This window comes from Neovison vison, chromosome 6 (genome assembly GCF_020171115.1).
Source record: "Neovison vison isolate M4711 chromosome 6, ASM_NN_V1, whole genome shotgun sequence".
Lineage (NCBI taxonomy): Eukaryota > Metazoa > Chordata > Mammalia > Carnivora > Mustelidae > Neogale > Neogale vison.
This window is the reverse complement of record NC_058096.1, coordinates 108218875-108241921: the sequence shown is the minus strand read 5'-3', so window position 1 is coordinate 108241921 and position 23047 is coordinate 108218875. Positions and strand designations below refer to the sequence as shown.

Sequence of the window (23047 nt, the reverse complement as noted above, 5' to 3'; positions counted from 1 at the left end):
TAGATAAATATTTTTACTTTTGGGGGGACACTTACTTGTATATTCCAATTTAACCATATATATTACTCTTGCTATCAGGAAGAAAAAAGAATAAAATGAAGTGATAAAGAACACGAGGGCCATGTGCTCTCTTTCCTTCAGAAGCATAATGCTTGAATTGGAATAGATGAATATAGATGTTACACCGTGATGGGAGTTAATTTACTTTTTAAAAAGCTGTGGGGTCTAGACATAATAATGCTTCTCAAGATTGGTTGTACATTTGTTCTTTCCTCACAATGTGAGCTTTCTGTGTCTGGGCTGTAAGAAAATGATTCGTTTTTACTACAGTCTAAGCCAGGACACAATCTTCAGGCACGAAACCACATGGCATCTTTCTGGTTTTGAATTAATTCAGTGGCCATCCAGTGGCCATCATTGCATGAACTTTCAATAAAAAAATTTTCAAACATGCACTATGTGATTTATTTTTGTTATGTATCTATACAACTTTATTAAAATACCAAACATATATGAAAACATGGATGAAAATAGAAACTTAAAATGATGATAGACGAAAAGGAGCTCTAGCATTTTCTTCCTCCTAACACTGTGGATTGTCTTCTATGTGCTCTACTTGATACCGCTAGACTGGACAACTACAGAAGATGGGCTTTGGCCAGAAAAGACCAACGAAATGTGAATCTGTTGCAGTCAGAAGGTTTTTAGGAGATCGGTATAGGGTATTCATCTGGCACTAAGGCTTTTTTTTTTTTTTTTTAAAGATTTTATTTATTTATTTGACAGAGAGAGACCAAGCAGGCAGAGAGGCAGGCAGAGAGAGAGAGAGGAGGAAGCATGCTCCCTGCCAAGCAGAGAGCCCGATGCAGGACTCGATCCTAGGACCCTGAGATCATGACCTGAGCCAAAGGCAGAGGCTTAACCCACTAAGCCACCCAGGCACCCTGGCACTAGGGTTTTAATCAAGGTTATCCAGGGAATGGTGGTGGTGTGTTTACACTGCAGCTTACCTTGCTGCTGCAATTTATAATCAGTGGAATATGCCTTGCCAATGATATTCCATACAGGCCTTAAGCATCCAAACAGTCCTTCCAGAAACCCGCCACTGCCGCTGCCCGATCTGCTGAACTGGATCTTGATGTCTTCAGTTCCACTTGTGCTCTCTCCATCCACGGTGTTGCTGGTCCCCTGAGACATGGCCATCTCTGATTCATCGTGTTCCCTCAGCTGAAGAACGCTGTTCTCAAACTGGTCCCTGGAATCCTCACTCACGCTTGTCAACACTGTTGTGGTGATGGGGCTGTTCATGCTCTCGGTTAGCTCTGTTTGTGCCACCCCCTTTTCCTGCTGGTCCTTAAGGAGCGTGGGGGAAGGGTGGTTCCCCACAGGCATGAGTTCATCCTGGAGTCTGCTGAAGGTCCTGCTTTCACTCGAGGGCAAGTGTGGGGAAGAGGAGCAGCTCAGGGGCTCCTGCGTGTTGGCCATGGTGCCATGAGTGTGCACAGGATCCTGAGATGACACTCAGAGGATTAGTGGCACAGAATTCGGATGCAAGAGAGGACTCCAAAACCTGGGGAAAAGAGGAGGAGGACATGAGATCACCCTTCTCTGAGGCACCCACACTACCACACTTCTGCTTATAGTAATAAAAACACGGAAATGATGGGGATTGGTTAAACACCGGTATACATCCAAATGGTGGGATACTGTGCAGTAATTACAAATCACGTTGTAGGAGAGTCCTTACAAACCTGAGAAAGCGTTCATGACATGTTAATATAAAAAATAGGTTACAGCCATATATACAACATAATCCCTTACAATTTTTTAGTTTTTATTTAAATTGCAGTAAACATATGGTATAATATTAGTTTCAATATTATACCTCAATACGTTACCTGGTGCTCATCACACACGTGTACTCCTTAATCCCCACCACCCATGTCCCTGTTCCACCCATCCCTGGCTTTTAAATGGAAAGGACATACAAATACATATATAAGAAAAAAGACTGGAAGAATATATCCCAAGAATTAACTATTGTTAATTATTAACTATCGTTAATTCGAGGTGGTTAGATCTGGGAGGGGTTTATGTAGTGTTTTTCAAAATATTCCAAGCATTCTGCATTAATATGTCACTATGGAATGAATGTTTTTGTCCCCTTGCTCCAAAATTCATACGCTGAAACTCAATTCCTTTGGGAAGTGGTTAGGTCATTAATCCTCACAGGATTAATGCCCCTTTCTCAGAGATTCTGGAGAGCCCCCTTGCCTCTTCGGGCAGAACTGTGAGGACACAGTGAGAAGACCGCTGTCTATGAACGAGGGAGCAGGCCCTAACCAGATGTATCAAATATTCCAGTGCCTTGATCCCGGACTTCCAGCCTCCACAACTGTGAGAAATACCTATTTGTTGTTCGAGCCATCTTGTCTCTGGTATTTTTGTTATAGCAGCCTAAACAGACTGGTAAATATTATATATTAGGTTCCTAATCAGAAAAAAAAAATTGTTTCCCTTTCCAAAATTAAATGTCTTGATAAACATTGTTTTATTAGGAACAACATCCTGCTCAAATTTTTTCTGTTTTCTTTAGTGTTTTTTTCTCCTGGGGTATTGTTGTGTTTCCTAAGGTATTCGTTAAGTCACGGAGGTAAATGTCTCACATAAGCGACAACACAAATTCCTGAGATGCAAAATCTGTTTTTACTATAATGTGTCAAATCTGGAGCAACAAACTAAGTCCCAGTGCTTTAAACTTATTCTTTGCTTCTGATCTGTCCATTAGTACCAATTTCTCAGGGCTACCCAATCCCTGAAAATAAAGACATAGAATTGTCTAGATTGGTCAGCTCATGCAAATTCAATCTTAAATTTAATTCATTGTCTCTTATCAAAAATTTACTTTCTTTATAAATCCTTATGTAATAATTACTCCTTCCTTCACTCTGTACTAAACATCTAGGATATGTTTAACAGGAGCCAGGGTATAAAGATAATCTCATTTTACAAAGGGGGCAAGAAACAGACCAACAGTGATTGACAGCACAGTGCTTATCATGAATCAACCAAGTGCTCTGGGAGCACAGAAGAGGGAGACACTTTGAGGGCTAGCTGCCCAAAGGTGCTAACTATTGTGTTAGAAGTGTAGAATCTCATTGAGTTGGCAAGAAAGGGGTGAGAGAAGAAGAGGTGAGTGAGAGAAGAAGGAGAGGATACAACAGAGGTGGAGAAAGTATGAACAAGGGCAAGGATGCCTGAAAGAATAAATGACAGATTGAAGTGGCTGGAGTGTAGGTTGTATGGATATATACAGAGAGAAAGAAAAGAATGGAGAGAAAGTCAGGGATGAGGGGTGCCTGGGTGGCTCAGATGGTTAAACCTCCACCTTTTGCTCAGGTCATGATCTCCATGTCTCGGGATGGAGCCCCACGTCAGGCTCAGCATGGAGTCTGCTTCTCTTTCTCTCCATTTGCCTCTCCCTTGGTTGTGTTCTCTCTCACACTCTCTCTCAAATGACTAAAATCTTTTTTAAAAATTCTAAAAAAAAAAAAAAGAACAATTTTGAAAGGAGCTTTGTATGCTAGGCTAAGAGTCTTAAATTTTAGTTGATGGGTGTCATAGTATCCCATATTGGGGGTTACAGATAAAAAGAAACTACCCCCTTTTTATGAATTTCTCATCTGGATTACTGAGATCCAAATTTTAAGCATTTTTTTCATCGCAATACCCTATGAATAGCTTGTGTGAATGAACCAATGAAAATACCCTTTCCTGGGCACCTGGGTGGCTCAGTGGGTTAAGGCCTCTGCCTTCGGCTCAGGTCATGATCTCAGGGTCCTGGGATCGAGCCCCACGTAGGCCTCTCTCTCTGTCTGCCTCTCTGCCTACTTCTGATCTCTGTCTGTCAAATAAATAAATAAAATCTTTAAAAAAAAGAAAGAAAGAAAGAAAATACCCTTTCCTTTGAAGTCTCATTCATTCATGTAAACATGTACTAAGCTCCTATTATAAGCTATACGATGTGTTAGGAATTAATGAATGGTACATAGGCTTCTGCTCTATAGGAACTTAACAATCTAGAGGGAAAGACCAATGGACAATAAGAGCCATGTGGTTAGATTTATGGTACACAGACATGAACAAGGTGCTACAGGAGCTCAGAAAAACAAACATCAAATACGTCCAGAGAAGTCATAGAGGAAATGTTGCTTGGGTTGGAGGGTAAATGAGATAAAAGTGGGACTAGACATTGAAGAAAGTATTGGGAAGTGGTGGGCCCAGATGAGAAACTGAAGCTTTTGGATTTTATCCTCAAAACAACAGACAGCCATTAAGAAATTTGAATTGAAGGAGTGATTCGGTCCAATTTTTAATTAATTAATTTATTTTATTGTAAAGATTTTATTTGAGGAAGAGCACACATGTGCATGCACATGGCGGGAGGGGTAAGGGAACAGACTCCCCGCTGAGCAGGAAGCCTCATGCAATGCAGGGCTGATCCCAGGACCCCTGATCATGACCTGAGCCAAAGGCAGACACTTAACCGACTGGCCACTTGGGCACCCCTCAAATTTGTAATTTGAAATTACATTTATAGAAGTAGAGGTTGGATTGAAGGGGAAACACCGAAAGTCAATGTGTCCCTTAGGAGGAAGACTTCAAGCGGGAATGATGAGGGCCCGAACCAAGGCAGGAGCAGTGGTAATGAGCAGGAGGGGATAGATTGAAGAGGCAGAATAAGCAAGATCTAATGACTGATTAGACTTGGGTATGGGTAAGGACAAGGGAAAAGAGAGGAAGACTTTCGGATAACTTACCTGGGGTAATGGATAGATGGGCAATATCATCAACTGAGATATGAAATATCAGAAGAAAGAAAGGTTTGGAAAGAAGGTAATTAGCTCAGTTATAGACAGGGAGGGCTTGAGTCTTACTGAGTGTGTTATGCACTGTACCCGGCTATTATTTATGTTATATGATTTTTTTTTTTTTTTCAGATTCTGTATGTTTACTTGACAGAGATCACAAGTAGGCAGAGAGGCAGGCGGAGAGAGAGGGGGAAGCAGGCTCCCTGCTGAGCAGAGAGCCCAATGCGGGGCTTGATCCCAGGACCCCGGGACCACGACCGTAGCCGAAAGCAGAAGCCCCAACCCACTGAGCCACCCAGGCGCCCAATGTTATCTGATTTTAAAAAGACACTTTGTAGAGAGGGATTTGAAGAGGTAAGGATGGGGGGGGGGTCCTTTAGCTTAGGGCAGAAGTATCAAAATAATACAAGGGTGAACCCAAGTTAAATTAAAAATATACTAATTAAATATATGCTAGGAGCTGGGCTTTGCACTAAGCTAAGTTCTGTGGATACAAAGTATTACTGTTACCGTTACTACTTCTAATGATAAATGAGACTAAGTGTCTTAAAATTTACATAGCCCAGTATGTATAATCAACAATATAATGGTAAAACAGCTCTGCAGGGGGGGAAAAAAGGTGGGGGGAACATAACAAAACAAAACCGGGACACTCTGATTTGTAGTGTTTACTGATTTCTCTGGTATAAATACTCCCACCATGGCAGATTTCAAGCTAATAATAGTTGAGTAACCTACCTGCAAAGTTACCACTGGCTCTTACAAATTGGTATGTAAGTCAGCACCAGCACTATAATCCTTGTAATAGTGTCATTCTCGTTTTACAAAGAAATAAAAACCTTTTTAAGGTCATCAACTGGGTAAGTGGTAGAGCAGAAATACAAACAGAACTCAAAATTCAGATCCCCAAATTCCATTGTGGTTTTTTGTAACACCAAAGCACCTCTTACAACTATTTTTGCTTCCTCAGAGTGCTTCACGGGTTAAAAAAGTGCTGTGGGCTATGATCTTGACCTAAACATTTGATCCCTGTGCAAGAAGTCAGGGCATAGAATCATGATGCCTAGTCTTCACAGAAACTAAGGCCTCTAGAGAGGTGTTCTGTTACCCAGAGCTGTGCAGAGGGCAGACGGTAATGCGGACTGAAGTGGCTCACTCAGGCTGAATGAAAGAGGTAGGACTTGAGATGAACCTTTGAGAGGAAGATGATTTGAGACCCACCAAAGGAAGGAAGTCAGGGAGGCTGAGAGCATTAGCAGACGCAAGCAGAAACCACCAGGACATGTGTGAGAAGGTTGGTAACTCAGAAATAGTGAAGCAGCCAGCTACTGTCAGGAGCAGTAACAGCAATGCCTTACCTGCTTATAGGGGCTCTGAAACCCTATGAAATAGTGTAGATGGTTTTTCCCTTTAAGCAAATCAGAGAGACAAAGTTGGGTGGGATGAAGTTAGGTTAGGGGGGACTTGAATTCTAGGGCATGCAGAAATATAGGGGCTAGGAAGTTGCCTGGGAATAGAAGGCTGGAGGCAGGCACAATTGAAAAGAAAATACTAGCCGGAGCCCTCTGCTACCGCAATAGCTACTTGCTGAATTGACCCCTATTTCCCTCACCCCGTCCTCCCCACCCCATTCCTTTCGAGCTGATCTCTCAGCTCTGACAGTACTGATCCCTTCATTTGCTTTCTGGCTGATCTCCTGCCACAACCTTGAGCTCTCCTGCCTTTGGCCTTTCCTATGTTGCTCTGCCTGAGGTCTTTTAAGACTGCTGACTTGATACTATCTGACCTGGCCACTGCCTCAGCAGTTCCTTCCAATCTGCCTTTGCTGTCGGGACTCGTGGCTACTCTGTACAGCACAGAGTGTACATTATGCTTTTGGCTCATAGCAAACTTGAGGATAATGCAAATACCCAAAAGTGTATGTGAATTTCAGCCAAACACCTATTTGTGCAATTTGTTCTTTGAATCAAACTCTAGGACTTTATGTTAATTCCTGATAAATGTCCATTTGGTTCATTTTTATCCTGAGTTTCTCCCTAATGACACCATACTGGAATGGGCTCATACCAAAAAGTTAGGAAAACATGAGTTTGTTTTGTAATCTCTTCCTCTTTCTAGGAGGTTAAGGATGCACGTGAAGTAGAGTTGTGCCCACGGGTACAGGTAATGAGTTAAAGGAAGATGATTTCAGCACACTCATCACATTCGGTTTGATATTTATCCAGGAATATCGTCCAACCCACTTGCTTTACCTCTGCGGTCACATTCATGGGTCCAAATTCAAATTCATAGGTTATTGCTGACTTGCTCGATACAACCGCTCATCAGCGGCAGAGTAGGATGAGTCCTCTCCTCACGCTACACTCTTTCCCTGGTCCAGTTGTTTGTTGACGCAGACAAAGAGAAACAAATAGCTATGATATCATGACTACTGATGAAAAAACAGTAGTAATTCACAGGGTTATTCTCGATGCCCTAGAGCCACTCCCAAGGAAACACAAGTATCCACCTAGAGGAGTGACTGCCCCAGTCAACACAACAGTGGAAGGCCATCCGGCTACTGCAACCCAGCAGTGCTCTGGAAGGGGACAGGGGCGAGAGACACCTCAAAGCTTGTATAAAGTTGTGTGTAGTCCAAGAAGCTTCCCTCTGTTCACTAAGAATAGCAGATCCAATCTCCACCAACAAAGGCGGAGATGGAGGCATAAGAACAAAAGGGAAAAAAATCATCACCATGACTCTCTTAAAATATGATCAGAGCTGACTACATTTAAGAAGAGTGTAGGAGGAGAAAAATATCTAAATTTTACCTGTGTGTATGCGTACGCCCACGCACCGCCACCGCACAGCGAAGAAGCCGGTACGCGGAAACAAGGAACCCGGGGAGCCCCACCAGCTCTGCTCTGTCTTTTGCCCTCTCCATTCCTCTCTCCCTGCCCAGATTTGGCTCTGACACCCTCATGGCAACTGTCTGCTTGGATCTTTTGATTCATGAGAAGTCAAAGCTAGTATTTACTAGAAGGGAACTGAAAAAAAAGGCAAAAATTTTAAACCTCGAAAGCCAAATGGAAAAAGTTAAGCGAGAGCAGGACGGGAAAAGGGTGAGGTTGGAATGTCACCTTTATCAGCAAGAGGCTCTGGGGGCAGGGCTGCGGTGGCAGGGGCACGACACATTGTGTTGCTATCCTTCTGGGCTCCTGAATTTACCTGGAGCTCAAGGCAGGGCCTCCGTACCTGCCCTCCAGGCACACTTCCCTTGCCCTTTGAATTTCTCAGTCTCAGGAGGAGGAAGTGGTTTGTGCAAAATTAGTAAGCAAGGGTTGGAGATGGCGGCAGCTGTGCATTTGCCAGGGCACTGCCAATTTCTGGAAATTACCTTGGCTCTGTGCCTAAATGGATTCAGCACTGAGAAAAGGGGATGGGAGAGGCGATGTGGCCAAATAGCCCTTGAATTCTTGTGCTTTTATCCTGTAATACACATCTTCCCAGGTTGCTAATAAAGGGTAATTTTATAATAGATCTGATTTTGAGGTTTCTATCATAAATATGTGTAAACCAAAGCTTCTGGAAATTTCTGCCCCATAGAGAAAGTTTTCAGTGTGACTAACATTGGATAAAATTATAAATTAAGAATTATTGCTGAGATTTCTTGAGTGGTGCTAAGCTCTTCCCAAGCTGTCTTCTCTTCACTTGACATTTTCTTGCTTTACAATGAACGCAACTCTGCCATCTCTAAAATTCATATAACAGTATCTAGAGCATAAAAGAGATTTCTGTTATTAGGGCATCAGCCCATTTAAAAAGTGGGATTAAGCTACTTGTTCATAGTAATAACATATATTGATCTTCCCAGGATTGAGGTCTGTCCCTGAGAGGTCTGTCTGGATTTGAACTTGGAAAAAAAAAAATTAGACAGCTTTTTCTAATAGAATTAAAAAACCCTAAGTATGTGATCTAATACCAGATCAAAAGAGTGGCCTACACATTCCTCCAAAGCGGCTCCAGCCACATCGCATCCAGCAAGCAGTCCCAGCAGGGACCAACACCACTCCAAAGTGACTCCTGCCCTGGGGAGAGGGGATGAGAACCGCACGCATCTGGTCCACCACACACATCCAGTCCACTGCAGCCGGGACAGGCAAATCTTCAAAGTGGCAGTGCAGAGACAGTGCCCTGATCTGACTACTGGCCTTGCCCACCCACAGAAACCTCTCAAAGGCAGCATATGGAGGAGAGAGCCCTGCAGTTCAGGGTCACAACCACCCTGGGTATTTGGTTTGTCTGCAGGGCCCGCCCACCAATGAAAGCTTCTCAAGGGGACAATAGAGGGAGGGTGTCCTGCAGTCCAGTGTGACCTGGCCAAGGGGGTTGAGAGGGCAGGTACCTGGTCTGACTGCAGACACTGCCCAACCACAAGCTCACAGCAGCCTCAGACAGACCCTTAACAGCATGGGGACCAAACCCAGCCCACAAGATGCAAAGTGAGCCATTGCTGCTGACAAGACTGAAGACCAACGAGGCTTAGCCACAACACTGGGGAGCCAGGGGCCTGATTCACGATCCTGAGATCAAGACCTGAGCTGAGATTGAGTTGAATGCTTAACCAACTGGGCTACCCAGGTGCCCCTTTATGTAGGTTTTATTCTTCTTTTAAGAAGATTTTATTTTCAGGGCACCGGAGTGGCTCGGTGGGTTAAGCCTCTGCCTTCGGCTCAGGTCATGATCTCAGGGTCCTGGATCGAGTCCTGCATTGGGCTCTCTGCTCAGCAGGGAGCCTGCTTCCTCCTCTCTCTCTCTCTGCTTGCCTCTCTGCCTACTTGTGATCTCTCTTTGCCAAATAAATAAATAAAATCTTTAAAAAAAAAAAAAGATTTTATTTTCTTATGAGCAAGAGCAAGAGCACACAAGTGGGGGAGGGGAGGGACAGATGCCCTGTCTTGCGGGGCTTGATCCCAGGACCCCAAGACTATGACCAGAGCCCAACTGACTGAGCCACCCAGGCACCCCTATGTAGGTTTTTAAATGAATAAAGATGCTTTATTTTCAGAGTTGTAGACTATCAACTTAACATGAAATAAAAATCTGTAAAGCTCTCAATACCTTAAATGCTACATGCTATATACCTCAAATACTAAACATATTTCTTTTTTTTTTTTAAAGATTTTATTTATTTATTTGAGAGAGAGCAAGCAAGAGAGAAAGCATGAAAGGGGAGGTCAAAAGGAGGAGCAGACTCCCCATGGAACTGGTAGCCCGATGTGGGACTTGATCCCAGGACTCCAGGATCGTGACCTTAGCTGAAGGCAGTTGCTTAACCAACTGACCCACCCAGGTGCCCTAAAAATATTTCTTGACCAGAATGTTTTCTCTGTAACTCCATAAATACTTAATGAATAATATGTACTATTATAAGTATGAATATTCTAGAACAGAATCAACAATTTCTTTTTTTTTAAAAAAGATTTTATTTATTTATTTGACAGAGAGAGAACACAAGTAGGCAGAGAGGCAGGCAGAGAGAGGAGGGGGAAGCAGGCTCCCTGCTGAGCAGAGAGCCTGATGCGGGGCTTGATCCCAGAACCCTGAGATCACGACCTGAGCCGAAGGCAGAGCCACTGAGGCATGCAGGTGCCCCAGAATCAACAATTTCTGACCTAAATCTAACTTGCCATATGAAGCAAATCAATAACTAAATAAATGCACTTAAAATGTCTTAAAAAGTAAGACACAGACATATATGCCTTTAAGTATACAATATTAGGGGTACCCCTTGTGATTTCTTTCAAATAAATAAAATCTTTAAAAAAATAAATAAATATACAAATATTAATATAAAAATAATACATAAGCATTCCAAGAACATAAAATAGCTTTAAAAGGTCAATGGTGGTTATCACTCTTCTAAATTTTCTGTATTTCCCCAAATATAGAAAATTTTCTATATTTCCCCAAATTTCTTCTTTTAAATTTTCTGTATTTCCCCAAATTTCTTCTTTTTTAAAGATTTATTTTTGGGAAAGAGAGAGAGAATGAGCTTGAGGTTTGTGGGGGGGCAGAGGGAGAGGAGGAAGGAGAGAAGCAGATTACGTACTGAGCATGGAGCCCCCATGAGATCATGACTTTGAGCGGAAAAGAGTCAGACCCTTAACTGACTGAGCCACCCAGATGCCCCTCCCCAAATTTCTGTTATTAGCATGCACTACCTAATCAGAAGTTTTCAATCCAAATATCTGTTGCTTGAAACTAATGACAGACTAATGAGCCAACTTTACTACTTTTGCATATGGGAAAAATCATATAAAATGGTAAGGACATTGTTGGGAAGCCCAACAGTGTGTGCTGAGGCTTGCAAACAGGCTTAAATAATTATAAACTGAAAACAAATAAAAGAATAAAAAACAGATGACAATGAGGAAACAAAAGTTGATGGCTCCTATTTTGTTTTCACCTTTTCTACTAGCAAGAATCATATTCAAGCTAGACAAGTTAGAATAATCATGACGACAAGAACGGAAACTCAAGGCAGATGAAGAGACAAAGGTATGCTGGGGTGTTGAGATTATTTCCAAGTTCTAAGTTCCAGATGAATAACATGTTAAGGCACTAAAATTCTTACATTTAGGATCACAAAAACAACCTTTGGTAAAGAATTATCGTTAGGAACTGTGAGCTCTTCATGGAAAAGGAGAAGACAGAAAAATATCCTAATTTTTTAAAAAAGGGAAAAGGAGGATTATAAAATATGTAGAATTAGGAACTTGAATTAGTTCCTGATAAAAGCATAACACAGCCAGGACACGCTGATTCCTCAATGACTGTTAGCCAATTAAATCCTTAACTAGAAAAACGAAGATAAAAAGATGTCAGTATATACATTTGAAATTGAGGGGCACGAGAGAAAGGGCAAATGGAAGACACATTTTTCTTAAGGAACGTAGGAAAATGAGAAAAACGGCAAGAGCAGGGAGATCAATACACTTAGAACTTGAGACACACTGAGCTTTTAACATTCATTCGAAATTATAAATGAAGACAGAATCAATAAACAGAGAGATACAGGGTCAAAAGGGCAAAAGAAAGATGGAAAAGAGGAGAGGAAAATCCCAAATGTATGCAACTTCTTTTTCGTATTTAATTTCCTTTGTCTCTAATTTAATTGCAGCAGCTATTTTACATTCCAGGTTTTACCTAAATTGGGAAAAACAAGGAAGGCTGTAGGTAGCTAGCTATAATGTTTGGGAGAGTATTAATGCTATATCATTCTGGTACTTCGGAGAAAAAAAATCTAATTTCCATGCTTCTAAGACTATGATGTTAAATTAGGAGCTAATTTTATTGGTTCAAGAAAATAACTCCAGGAAAAGACTGCTTATGCTTTCAACAAAAGGGCAATGAGAACATAGAAGAACCACAGCAGAACCGTGGTTCCAAGGGAGATCATGGAATGTTCTTCCCCAGAGATCTGCATGTTTCTACACCGTGTTGTGCACACACGAAGGCGATCTGCCCTTCAGGGAAGTGCCTAACCCCACGCCTGCATCTCGCATCTTCCAGGAATGGTTTCTGCCTTCACAACTTGCCTTCACTCTCCTCAGGAAGACCTGATCTCCAGGGCAAAGTCTAAAAAGTTTGCTAGAGGTCTAGGCCTAGAGAACTCTGTACAATGGCAACTTCCCACAAATTTAGAAGAGTCATAAAAAATAAAAATGAGTGATCTCCAGGTTCAAATTCTCTGGGTCCTAATACTGATTCTGTCCATGGGAAAACACCTTCCTGATCTTTGTGCGTCTCAGTTTCCATGATCAGAAACTGAGATAATATAGGGAGACTGCCCTCACAGGGTGGTGATGAGGACAAATGGGAAAACTCCAGCAAAGTGTGTGACATATCCTGAAACAGAGTAAGCACTCAATAAAAGTTGGCTATTATGTTTTAAATTAATAAACATTTTATTTTTAAGGAAGAGAGTATATGCTTTATTAATAATACCTACATAATTAAAGGAGTAAGATCAAATGAAAACATAATACTTTATTTTAAAATTTAGCTTAATTTTAACAGTTAAAAACGGCAAGGAGGATTTTATTCAAAACTATTGCAATAGGGTAGACAGACTGAACTCAACTCCCATAAAACAAAAAAAAGCAGGAGGATTTGTAAATGCTGGGGTAAGGAATGGGAAACTACTGTGTCCGGTAGTTTCAGGTGTGGGGGACAGTGATTTGACAACTCTGTGTGTTACGCTGTGCCCACAAGAATAGTCACCATCTGTTGCCCTGCAGCACTATTACAGTACTGGTGACTCTGTTCCCGATGCTGTGCCTTTCATCCCCGTGATTTATTCATTCCATAACTGAGAGTCTGTATCTCCCACTCTGCTTCACCCAACTTTTCCATCCCTCCCCACCCTATTTCTGGCAACCATCAGTTTGTTCTCTGTATTTATAAGTTTGTTTCTGCTTTTTTATTTGTTCATTTGTTTTGTTTTTTAGATTCCATATGTAATTGATATCATATAGTATTTGTCTTTCTCTGTCTGACTTATTTCACTTAACCTAATACCTTCTAGGTCCATCCACATTGCTGCAAATGGCAAGATCTCATCCTTTTTTTTTTTTTTTATGGCTAAGCAATATTACTGTATGTGTGTGTGTGTGTGTACATGCATATATATAAATACGTATTTATACATACACACATACCACATCTTCTTTATCCATTCATTGAGTCAATGGACGCTTAGGTTGCTTTCATATCTTGGCTATTGTAAATAATTATATGATAAACATAGGGGCACATATATCTTTTTGAAATAATGTTTTCATTTTCTTTGGGTAAATACCCAATAGTGGAATTACTGGATTGCATGGTATTTCTGTTTTTAATTTTTGGAGGAAACTCCATATTGTTTTCCACAGTAGATATACCAATTTTACATTCCCAACAGCAATGCACGAGCATTCCTTTTTCTCCACATCCTCGCCAACACCGGTTATTTCTTGTCTTTTTGATTCTAGCCATTCTAACAGGTGTGAGATGATATCTCATTGTGGTCTTGATTTGCATTTCCTTGTTGATTAGCGATGTTGAGCATATTTTCAGGTGTCTATTGGCCATCTGTATGTCTTCTTTGGGAAAAACTGTCTATTCAGGTCCTTTGCCCTTTTTAAAATCAGATTGTTTGCCTTTATTTTGGGTGTTAAGTTACATAAGTTCCTTATATATTTTGAGTACTAACCCCTTATCAGTGTATCATTTGCAAACACCTTTTCCCATTCAGTAGGTTGCCTTTTCGTTTTGTTGATGGTTTCCTTGGCTGCACAGAGAATATTAAAAGAGATTTGTCCTTGGTTAATTCAGGGCTATAACCACGGAAAAAACGAAACCTTAAAGTTGTCCCAAAGGACAGCTATTTCCATTTTATAATGAAAAGACTCTTATTTCCCAGGGGTTAAGTAGAGCAGCTTAGCCCAGAAATAAGCAATGGCCTGTCCTGTAGGATCTGACATCCCTATTCATTGGCCCCAGGTCCTGAATCCCCTCTGACCATTCTTGTATCTCTACATCTTGTCTAGTCTGCAAAAAATAAAAAGGATCTAATTTAAAGAATTACAATAATCCCCTAACTAGGAGACAGCATGAGTAGCACAAGTTAGTATTCTGATGTTGACAATAAACACATAATTACATTACCTCTTATAAGTATCACTGTCTTAAGTACATAGTAACTGTTTTATTTACTATGTCACCTCTAATTTGTTTACTATGTCACCTCTATTTTCATTTGTAGATTAGGTATGTTTCTTTCTTTTTTAAGATTTATTTATTATTAGAGGGAGAGCACAAGTGCACAGAGAGTTGGGGGAGGGGCAAAGGGAGAGAATCTTCAAGCAGACTCCCGGATGAGCATGGACCCCAATGTGGGGCTTGACCTCATAACCCATAAGATCATGACCTGAGTCAAAACCAAGAGTTGGATGTTTAATCAACTGCGCCACCCAGGTGCCCCCAGACTAGATATGTTTTTTAAAGAATAAAATAAGCAAATCTAACTAGAAATTAATTCATAGTCCAAATATACTAGGGATTAAACTGAAGGAAACTTTTTAGGCTGTACATAATCATTTTTCTGAATTAAGATTTTCTGAAGTGTGTGCGGATACTGCTTGGATGGTGAGCAAGCAGTAGAAGCAGGCACAATCACTGAAGTAGGACCCTACATTAGCCTGAGCTAATATAGCAAATGGCGCAAGTGAGGAGAGTCCAGTGAGGCTGCTTACAAAAGGCAGGAGCAGGAAAAGCAGCAGGGATGGTTTATGCCCTAGAGCTAGGAACCCCCAGCAGGCTTTAACTGTGGAGGGGAAAGAATGATCACTGGAACCTGGAGAGTAGCTACAGAAGAAGGTCATCCAACAAGAACTGTAGCCTTTGGTAGAGTGATGCAACCAAAGGGCACTGACCTGACAGGGAGGGAGCAAGGGGAGTTAATACTGAACCCCAACTTTACTTTCCTCTTGCTTTCAAAGACCCTGCAGGTGCTTCCTATTGGTTGAACCTAATAGCAAAGCAGAGAGCAAGGAAGTCCACTGATGCAGTTCATACAAGCCAGCTTCCAGAAACACAGGACAGGGTGCTTTGAGAAGGGCAGGAAGTGGATCTGATCCTAAGTGCCGTACCAGTGGAGATCCTGCTGCTAAAGGCAGAGACACAAAGTTCAAAGCTGGAAATGCAACAGACAGTGCTGAGCCTCAGAGGTTTCTTGAGCCTAAGAGGTCTATCTCTGGCTTCTGAATCTTTTGGTTTGGTGAGAAAACTTGGACTCTGGCATCAGTCACGGGCTCTACAGAGTTGCATGTCCGTTAGACATGGGCTGGGAAGTATTTTTCCCTCTAAACGTATAAGATTCAATTTATTACACTTTTAGTTCATCCATGAATCTCAATACTGTATAATATGTTCCCCAAAAAGCATTTCATCAGTGAAAATTAAATGATACCTATATTATGATTAAATACTTACCATGGAGGCAGTTTGCTATACATGGGTTCTGAAAAATGGACATCTTCAAGGGATTCATGTGAGTATTAAATGAGATAGTGAAACGGCTATTTAAGCCTCAAAGTAGTATTCTCATGCTAGTTGTTGCTATTCAAATATATGTCAGTCAGAGGGAGGTGACAGATGTGCACTGTTTGGTAAGAGTTGGTTAGCTCTGCTGTCAGGAGCTACTGTTCATGACTCTTGGCAAGTGAGAAAGAAGAGAAAATCTTTTTGCATAAATCTGAATTATGAAAGTTCTTTTTTCCCATTAAATTTACTGTCATTATCTGGACTATTTAGTTGAATACTAAAATATAAAGTAGAGGTATGAATATAATACATTCTGTACCTGTTTTATGCTATGTAACATTCAAACCAAGTAACACATTGCCATCTTGGTATAACAGAGTTACTGAAGAGCATCAGTAACAGACTTCCAGTGATATATTTGGAATGTCTCACAAGGCAACAGATCCTGCACAGTGCTCCTGGGCAGTCCTCCATGTACTTGGCAGGCAAGAAGTCATCAAGGGTCCTTCTGCCATGCTCAGATTGCTTAGGAATGATGGAATCATAGATTGTTAGAATTGGAGGGAGCAAACATTAGGTCACGACTCCTATTTTTCAACAGAAATAACTCATCAGTTCGTAAATTCACCAGGAGCAGAATGCAAGTATCATTTATGTCTGCACCTCCTCGTCTCTCTTCTTTCCCATCCTTCCAGCTTCTGCACTGAGTTCAGAACCTGATATAATATGATGTAATTCCTTTTCTGGATGAGAGAATTTTACATAAACACAAACTCACACATTCACACGCCGAGGGAGCAATATGATAAACTGTGTATTAATAACAATAGCTAACGTTCGTTGAGATTATTACCACTCACTCCTCTTCACTTACATTAACTTTCTTAATCCTCACATCAACCCTTTGAGAAAAGCGTTATTATTACCCACTGATAAGAACAGATAAAGAAATGGAGGCACAGGGAATTCAAATGACTCACTACAGCTACCAAGTGGTAAAGACAGGAGGCAAGCCCAGCCCCACGCCAGTCCCAAAGGCTGAGCCTGAGTCCAAGTCCGTGGCCACAGTTACGGTACTCCGCTGTCAATATTAAAATGGACTTCTATTTAATTAAGAAATTCCCAATCAGAAAAATATGGACTTGACTCACATTTTACCTTGAGCTGAGGTTCTATGTTTAGGAAAAAGCTAAAAATTCTTAGCAACAAATAAAGTGGAGAATTCTAAACTATGCCCACCTTATGTAGGGTCTACTCCATTATATTTAGCACTTAACTTCTGTACCTGCACTAATACTGTAGCTTCTAGTCATATGTGGCTATTTAATTCAAATGAATTAAAATTAAATTAAATTAAAATTTAGTTCCTAAGGGGCACCTGAGTGGCTCAGTGGGTTAAAGCATCTGCCTTTAGCTCAGGTCATGATCCCAGGATCGTGGGATTAGGCCCCACATCGGGCTCTCTGCTCACTGCGGAGCCTGCTTCCTCCTCTCTCCCTCCCTGCCTGCCTCTCTGCCTACTTGTGATCTCTCTCTGTCAAATAAATAAATAAAATCTTAAAAAAAAATTTTAGTTCCAAGTTACTCTAGTCCATTTCAAGCGCTCAGTAGCCACATGTGGCTAGTGGCAACCATACTGGACAGGGTAAAATAGGACACTGCACTTTCATCACAGAAAGTTCTATTGTACAGCTCTGCTCTATATGTTTTACTCTCCTTAACAGATTTGCTTGTTGTGGGAAGTGATAAAGATAGTAGCTTCCCTTAGTACATGAGGATTTGCTAGATGCATAGAACTCCATTACTTCTTTGAAAAATAACAGGTTTAGGGGTGCCTGGGTGGCTCAGATGGTTAAGCATCTGCCTTCAGCTCAGGTCATGATCCCAGGGTTCTGGGATCAACCCCTGCACCAGGCTCCCTGCTCAGGGGGAAACCTGCTTCTCCCTCTCCCACTCCCCCTGCTTGTGCTCTCTGTCTCTCTCCCCTTCGAATGAATAAGTAAAATCTTAAAAAAAAAAAATGTAGTAACAGGTTTGCTATCAAATTTTAGTAATACCTATGAATGAAATTATTTAAATACAGCTTATTCCAAGGACTTCACCAGGATCAAATTAGAGGGTATGTTTTTAAAAGATTATTTATTTATTTATTTATTTGACAGAGAGAGAGAGAGAGAGAACACATACAAGCAGAGGGAGTGGTAGGCAAAAGGAGAAGCAGGCTCCCTGCTGAGCAAGGAGCCCCATGTAGGACTCAATCCCAGGATCCTGGAATCGTGACCTGAGCCAAAGGCAGATGCTTAACTGACTGGGCCATCCAAGCACCCCAAATCAGAGATTTTTAAAAAGGCTGCTACAAGGGATGCCTGGGTGGCATAGTAAGTGAAGCGACCAACTCTTGGTTTTGGCTCAAGTCGTGATCACAGGGTGTTGAGACAGGGCCCCATGTTGGGCTCTACAGTTCGCACAGAGTCTGCTTAAGGATTTTATTTATTTATTTATTTGACAGAGAGAGAGAGAGAGAGAGAGAGAACACAAGCAGGGGGATCAGGGGAGGGAGTAGCAGGCTCCCCACTGAGCAGGGAGCACGATAACCTACTCCATCCCAGGACCCTGGGATCATGACCGGAGCCAAAGGCAGATGCTTAACCAGCTAAGGCTCTCTTTCCCTCACCCTTGTCCCTTCCCCATGCATATGCATGTGCTCACTCTCTAAAGTAAATACGTAAATCTTTAAAAAATTTTTAGTATTTTTTATTTTTTTAGATTTTATTTATTTATTTGACAGACGGAGATCACAAGTAGGCAGAGAAGCAGGCAGAGAGGGAGGAGGAAGCAGGCTCCCCGCTGAGCAGAGAGCCTGATGCGGGACTCGATCCCAGGATCCTGGGATCATGACCCGAGCGGAAGGCAGAGGCTTTAACCCACTGAGCCACCCAGGCGCCCCTAAAAATTTTTTAAAATAGTAAAAAAAATCAAAGGATTTTCCAAGAGACCAAAATCAGGTGTCTAAAATGATGAGAAAAGCAGAAGGAACAATTTTTAAATACCTAAGTAGTTTCAACAGTCATTTGTGGAGAACTTGAAAGTTGAAATTGTATTATTGCTGTTTTCATAATTACCCTTCCTTGAAGTCTCTAATCACTGGACTAGTAGTAGGTGAAAGGCAGAGAAGTAGGGGAGGACTAATGGAGAGAAGGGTGAACAAGACCAGAAGTTTCTAGCAAATCACCAACAGTTCTTGTCACTTCTCAGAGAAAACAGTATTACAATAACCAGGATAAGAACTCCACAAGGAGCAAGGAACTGTAGACTCTGGATCCAATGTCCAACTGTAACTGAGAAGTAATTAAAATAATATTAGTGAAAGATCCCACTGCTTTAGACTTTTTAACTTAATGATATTTTGTTTTCCTTCCTCAGCATTGTTTTTGTTCACAGACGAGTCCTTAGTTTTAACTTTTTAAGATAATGATTCAATCCAGATGATACCCTAGAAAAAGTATCCTAGAAAACAGAACAGTCTGGGCTTTACCAAGAATAGAAATTTGAAATTGGCAAAGACCAATCATTTTTCACCAGTCCCATGCCATTGTTTTGGAAGGTGAATCTGACTTTATGCTAGAGAGTAATCTAAACCCGTTCTTCAATTATTCATTGGGGTAGTTTCCATTTCTATTTCCAATATATAGCTGAAATTTGCCGACTACTAAAGGATCCTTGGTAAGTTCCATCTGTCCAAGATCAGGATGACAAGGAAGAACATCAATAACTATTAAATATTTATTCTAAGTGTTAAAAAAATAATAAATGTGCAAGACAGTTCTAATGGAAAGAAAAATAAATTCAGAATAACAAACTATGATAGAAATTGGATGTAATCCCTCAATATAAAGATTTATACTATATAGCATGGAATTTAAAGACATATTCAGCTGCCTCCCTTCAGAAATTATAATCTGAACTCATTATGAGTGCACATTTTCAAAATATGTGTCTCTAAGAAATGTATAAATTAGATTTATACAATTTAATTTAAGAGCTAAAATTTTAAAATCCCCAACAGAAGTTACTATTTGAAGTAATACTAGTAAATCTATTTGCAAATATTTTAAAATACTCTTGAAATGGTAATGATTGCTTTATTATTATATTTTTTTGTTAATTTGGTTTTCTTTGGCTTATTATTATATTTTTTTGTTAATTTGGTTTTCTTTGGCTTCAATGTCTGGTATGAAGCCACTAGTTAACTCACTTGCCATTGCTTCTCATAGCTCTTAGTAAACCAGTCTGACTAGTTAATATGTCCTTATCATTTGTCATGGGGTGGGAACCAGACAAGCAAACTTGTTAAAAATGTGTGCAAAATAAGAGCAGTTAGGTTTTGTACAAAGGCTTAAAGAATCTTCCTTGACTCATGATTTTCATGAGTAAACCATGAGGGTTTGTACATGGACTTTTTGAGGTCTATTCTGGCTATGTGGAAACACCCCACCCTCACCCCCTGCCGCCCTTTTCTGTTTCTAAATAACTGCTTGCAAACTTATGTGTATGTGTGTTCAGCTGTTCTTAAAAAAAATCATGGTCTATAGTCACAACACTTTGTAAAGTGAGGACAAGAAGAAACAACTTGTGGAGCTTATAAAATGGAGAACCCACAAAATCCCAGTGGCCAACTAATAGCTTTGAAGGGGGTGTAATTGCATGTTGTGATTTCTACTTCCAAAAGGAATGGATATAACATAAATTGTCATTTGCTTCCCTTCATAATCCATTAAAGAATCTTATTCATGGGGCATCTGGGTGGCTCAGTGGGTTAAACCCTCTGCCTTCAGCTCAGGTTATGATCCCAGGGTTCTGAGATCAAGCTCCACATTGGGCTCTCTCCTCTTCGGGAGCCTGCTTCCCTGCCTCTCTCTCTCTACTTGTGATCTCTATCTGTCAAATAAATAAATAAAATCTTAAAAAAAATCTTATTCATGTGTTGAGCTTATTTTTGTATTAAACTTAATGTCTTTATTTCATTTTATTACTAACACTTAACATTGTAAGTGATCGCTCTCTCTCTCTCTCTTTTTTTTTTTTTTTTTTTTAGCAGAGAGAAAGAGCGGGAGATCACAAGGAGGCAGAGACAGAGGGGAGAAGCAGGCTCGCTGCTGAGCAGAGAGCCCGATGAAGGGGGATCCAAAGACCCTGGGATCATGATCTGAGCCACCCAGGTGCCCTGTAAGTGATCTCTTTAATATGTATGTTTCTTTCACTAGAAGAGAAGCATGCTGAGGGTAGGGACTATCTTCGGTTTTCCCCAACACCTAGCATGGAAACTGACATGAATAAATTCTTATGAATTTATGAATTGAGGTAAAAAGGCTTTTCAAAATTTAAAAGTAACACTTTTAAAAAATGTGTTCCAAAACACTTTTAAGCTTCAGGTGATGCTCCTGAAGTCTAGAATTCCCGAATTTATGCAGCATGATTTTATAAATATCAATCTGTGTTCTTTGACACTGATGGGTCTTAAAAGTTCCAGCCTACATTCCTAAGGCAGGACACATACATCCCTGGAATTGTTTCAATTGCTTTTGATCCATCTCCAACTTCACTTCATCTTTCCTTAAAACTACCACCCAGAATCATGTCCCAAATGTCACTGCTCCTGTGTTTGTAGATTAAGAAGATATTGTTTTTTATTTCATTCCTAGACTCCTTCTGATGACGTCCAACATGTTAGTGGGTCATGATCATACACTGAGCACATTTCACCAGTGAATAACTTGCCATTACTGCCAAGTTCCTCCCAGGACCATAATGAACCAGGCCATAATGAATATTATAAATAGTTGCTTTCCCCACATCCCATTACATTATGCTTATGATGTGTTGCAATAGGAAAGAATGTACAGCTTCAAGCTTAAAAGACCTTATTTGAATCCTAGCCCTGCCACCTACCTAGTTCTGCCATTTACTTCTTTAATAAGTTATAGAAATATCTCAATTGTATATTGGCATTAATAAACCTCCCTTTTAGAGTTGTTATAGATAAAAATCAATCTAACAGGCATTTTTTATTTACAATAGTGAAGACATAGAAGGAACCTAAGTGTCTATCGATAGATGAATGGATAAAGAAAACGTGGTGGGTAGAAATAGACAATGGAATATTATTCAGCCATAACAAAGAATGAAATCTTGCCATTTGCAACAACAATGGATGGAACTTGAGGGCATTATGCTGAGTGAAATAAGTCAGCAGAGAAAGACATAATATATGATCTCACTTACACATGGAATCTAAAAAACAAAAACAAAAACAAAACAAAAAACCCAAGCTCACAAATACAGAGAACAGATTGGTGGTTGCCAGAAGTTGGGGGTAGGGAGGGCAAAATGGGTAAAGGGTGTCAAAAAGCACAAACTTCCACTTACAAATAAGTCATGAGGATGTAATGTACAGCATGTTGATGACAGTTAATAATACAGTATTGCATATTTGAAAGTTGCTAAAAGAGTAAATCTTAAAAGTTGTCATCACAAGAAAAAATTTTGTGATTATGTATGGTGATGGATGTTAACTAGACTTGTTATGGTGATCATTTCATGATGTATACAAATATCTAGTCACATTATTGTATACCTGAAACTAATATTACATGTCAGTTATAACTAAAAAAATCTAACAAGCATTTTATTGAGAACTAACTATAAACTGAAATCTTCAAATGTTTTCTTTCTGTCATCTTGGCATTTTCACCAAAATACATTTAATTTCAACTGAAAAATATGAATATTTCACTCTATTTGCACACCTTCTGATTTTTTCTAAGTAGCTAACAAGAGTTCTAGCTAAACCTGGTAGGCTGAGCCACCCAGGTGCCCGGCTGAATACATTTTATTCAGCCTACCAGGTTTAGCTAGAACTCTCGTTAGCTATTTAGAAAAAATAATGAAAATAAAATAATAAAAATAAATAAAATAAATAATAAATAAAATAATAAATAATAAAAAATAAAATAATAAACATAAAATAAAAAATATTTTATTTATTTATTTGACAGATAGAGATCACAAGTAGGCAGAGAGGCAGGCAGAGAGAGAGAGAGGGAAGC

The 23047-nt window shown here is 40.3% G+C and overlaps 1 protein-coding gene across 4 annotated transcripts in view; it reads right to left on the bottom strand.

Annotated features, from left to right (window-relative positions):
- The window catches only part of MAP3K13 (mitogen-activated protein kinase kinase kinase 13), a 168265-nt gene that overhangs the window by 42768 nt on the left and 102450 nt on the right, over positions 1-23047 (bottom strand). For all 4 annotated transcript variants that reach the window (XM_044251930.1, XM_044251932.1, XM_044251928.1 and 1 more), the window contains one exon: positions 1011-1570. In XM_044251930.1, the coding sequence (XP_044107865.1) occupies positions 1011-1485 (475 nt within the window). In that variant the 5' untranslated portion in view covers positions 1486-1570. The remainder of the gene's footprint in view (positions 1-1010; positions 1571-23047) is intronic.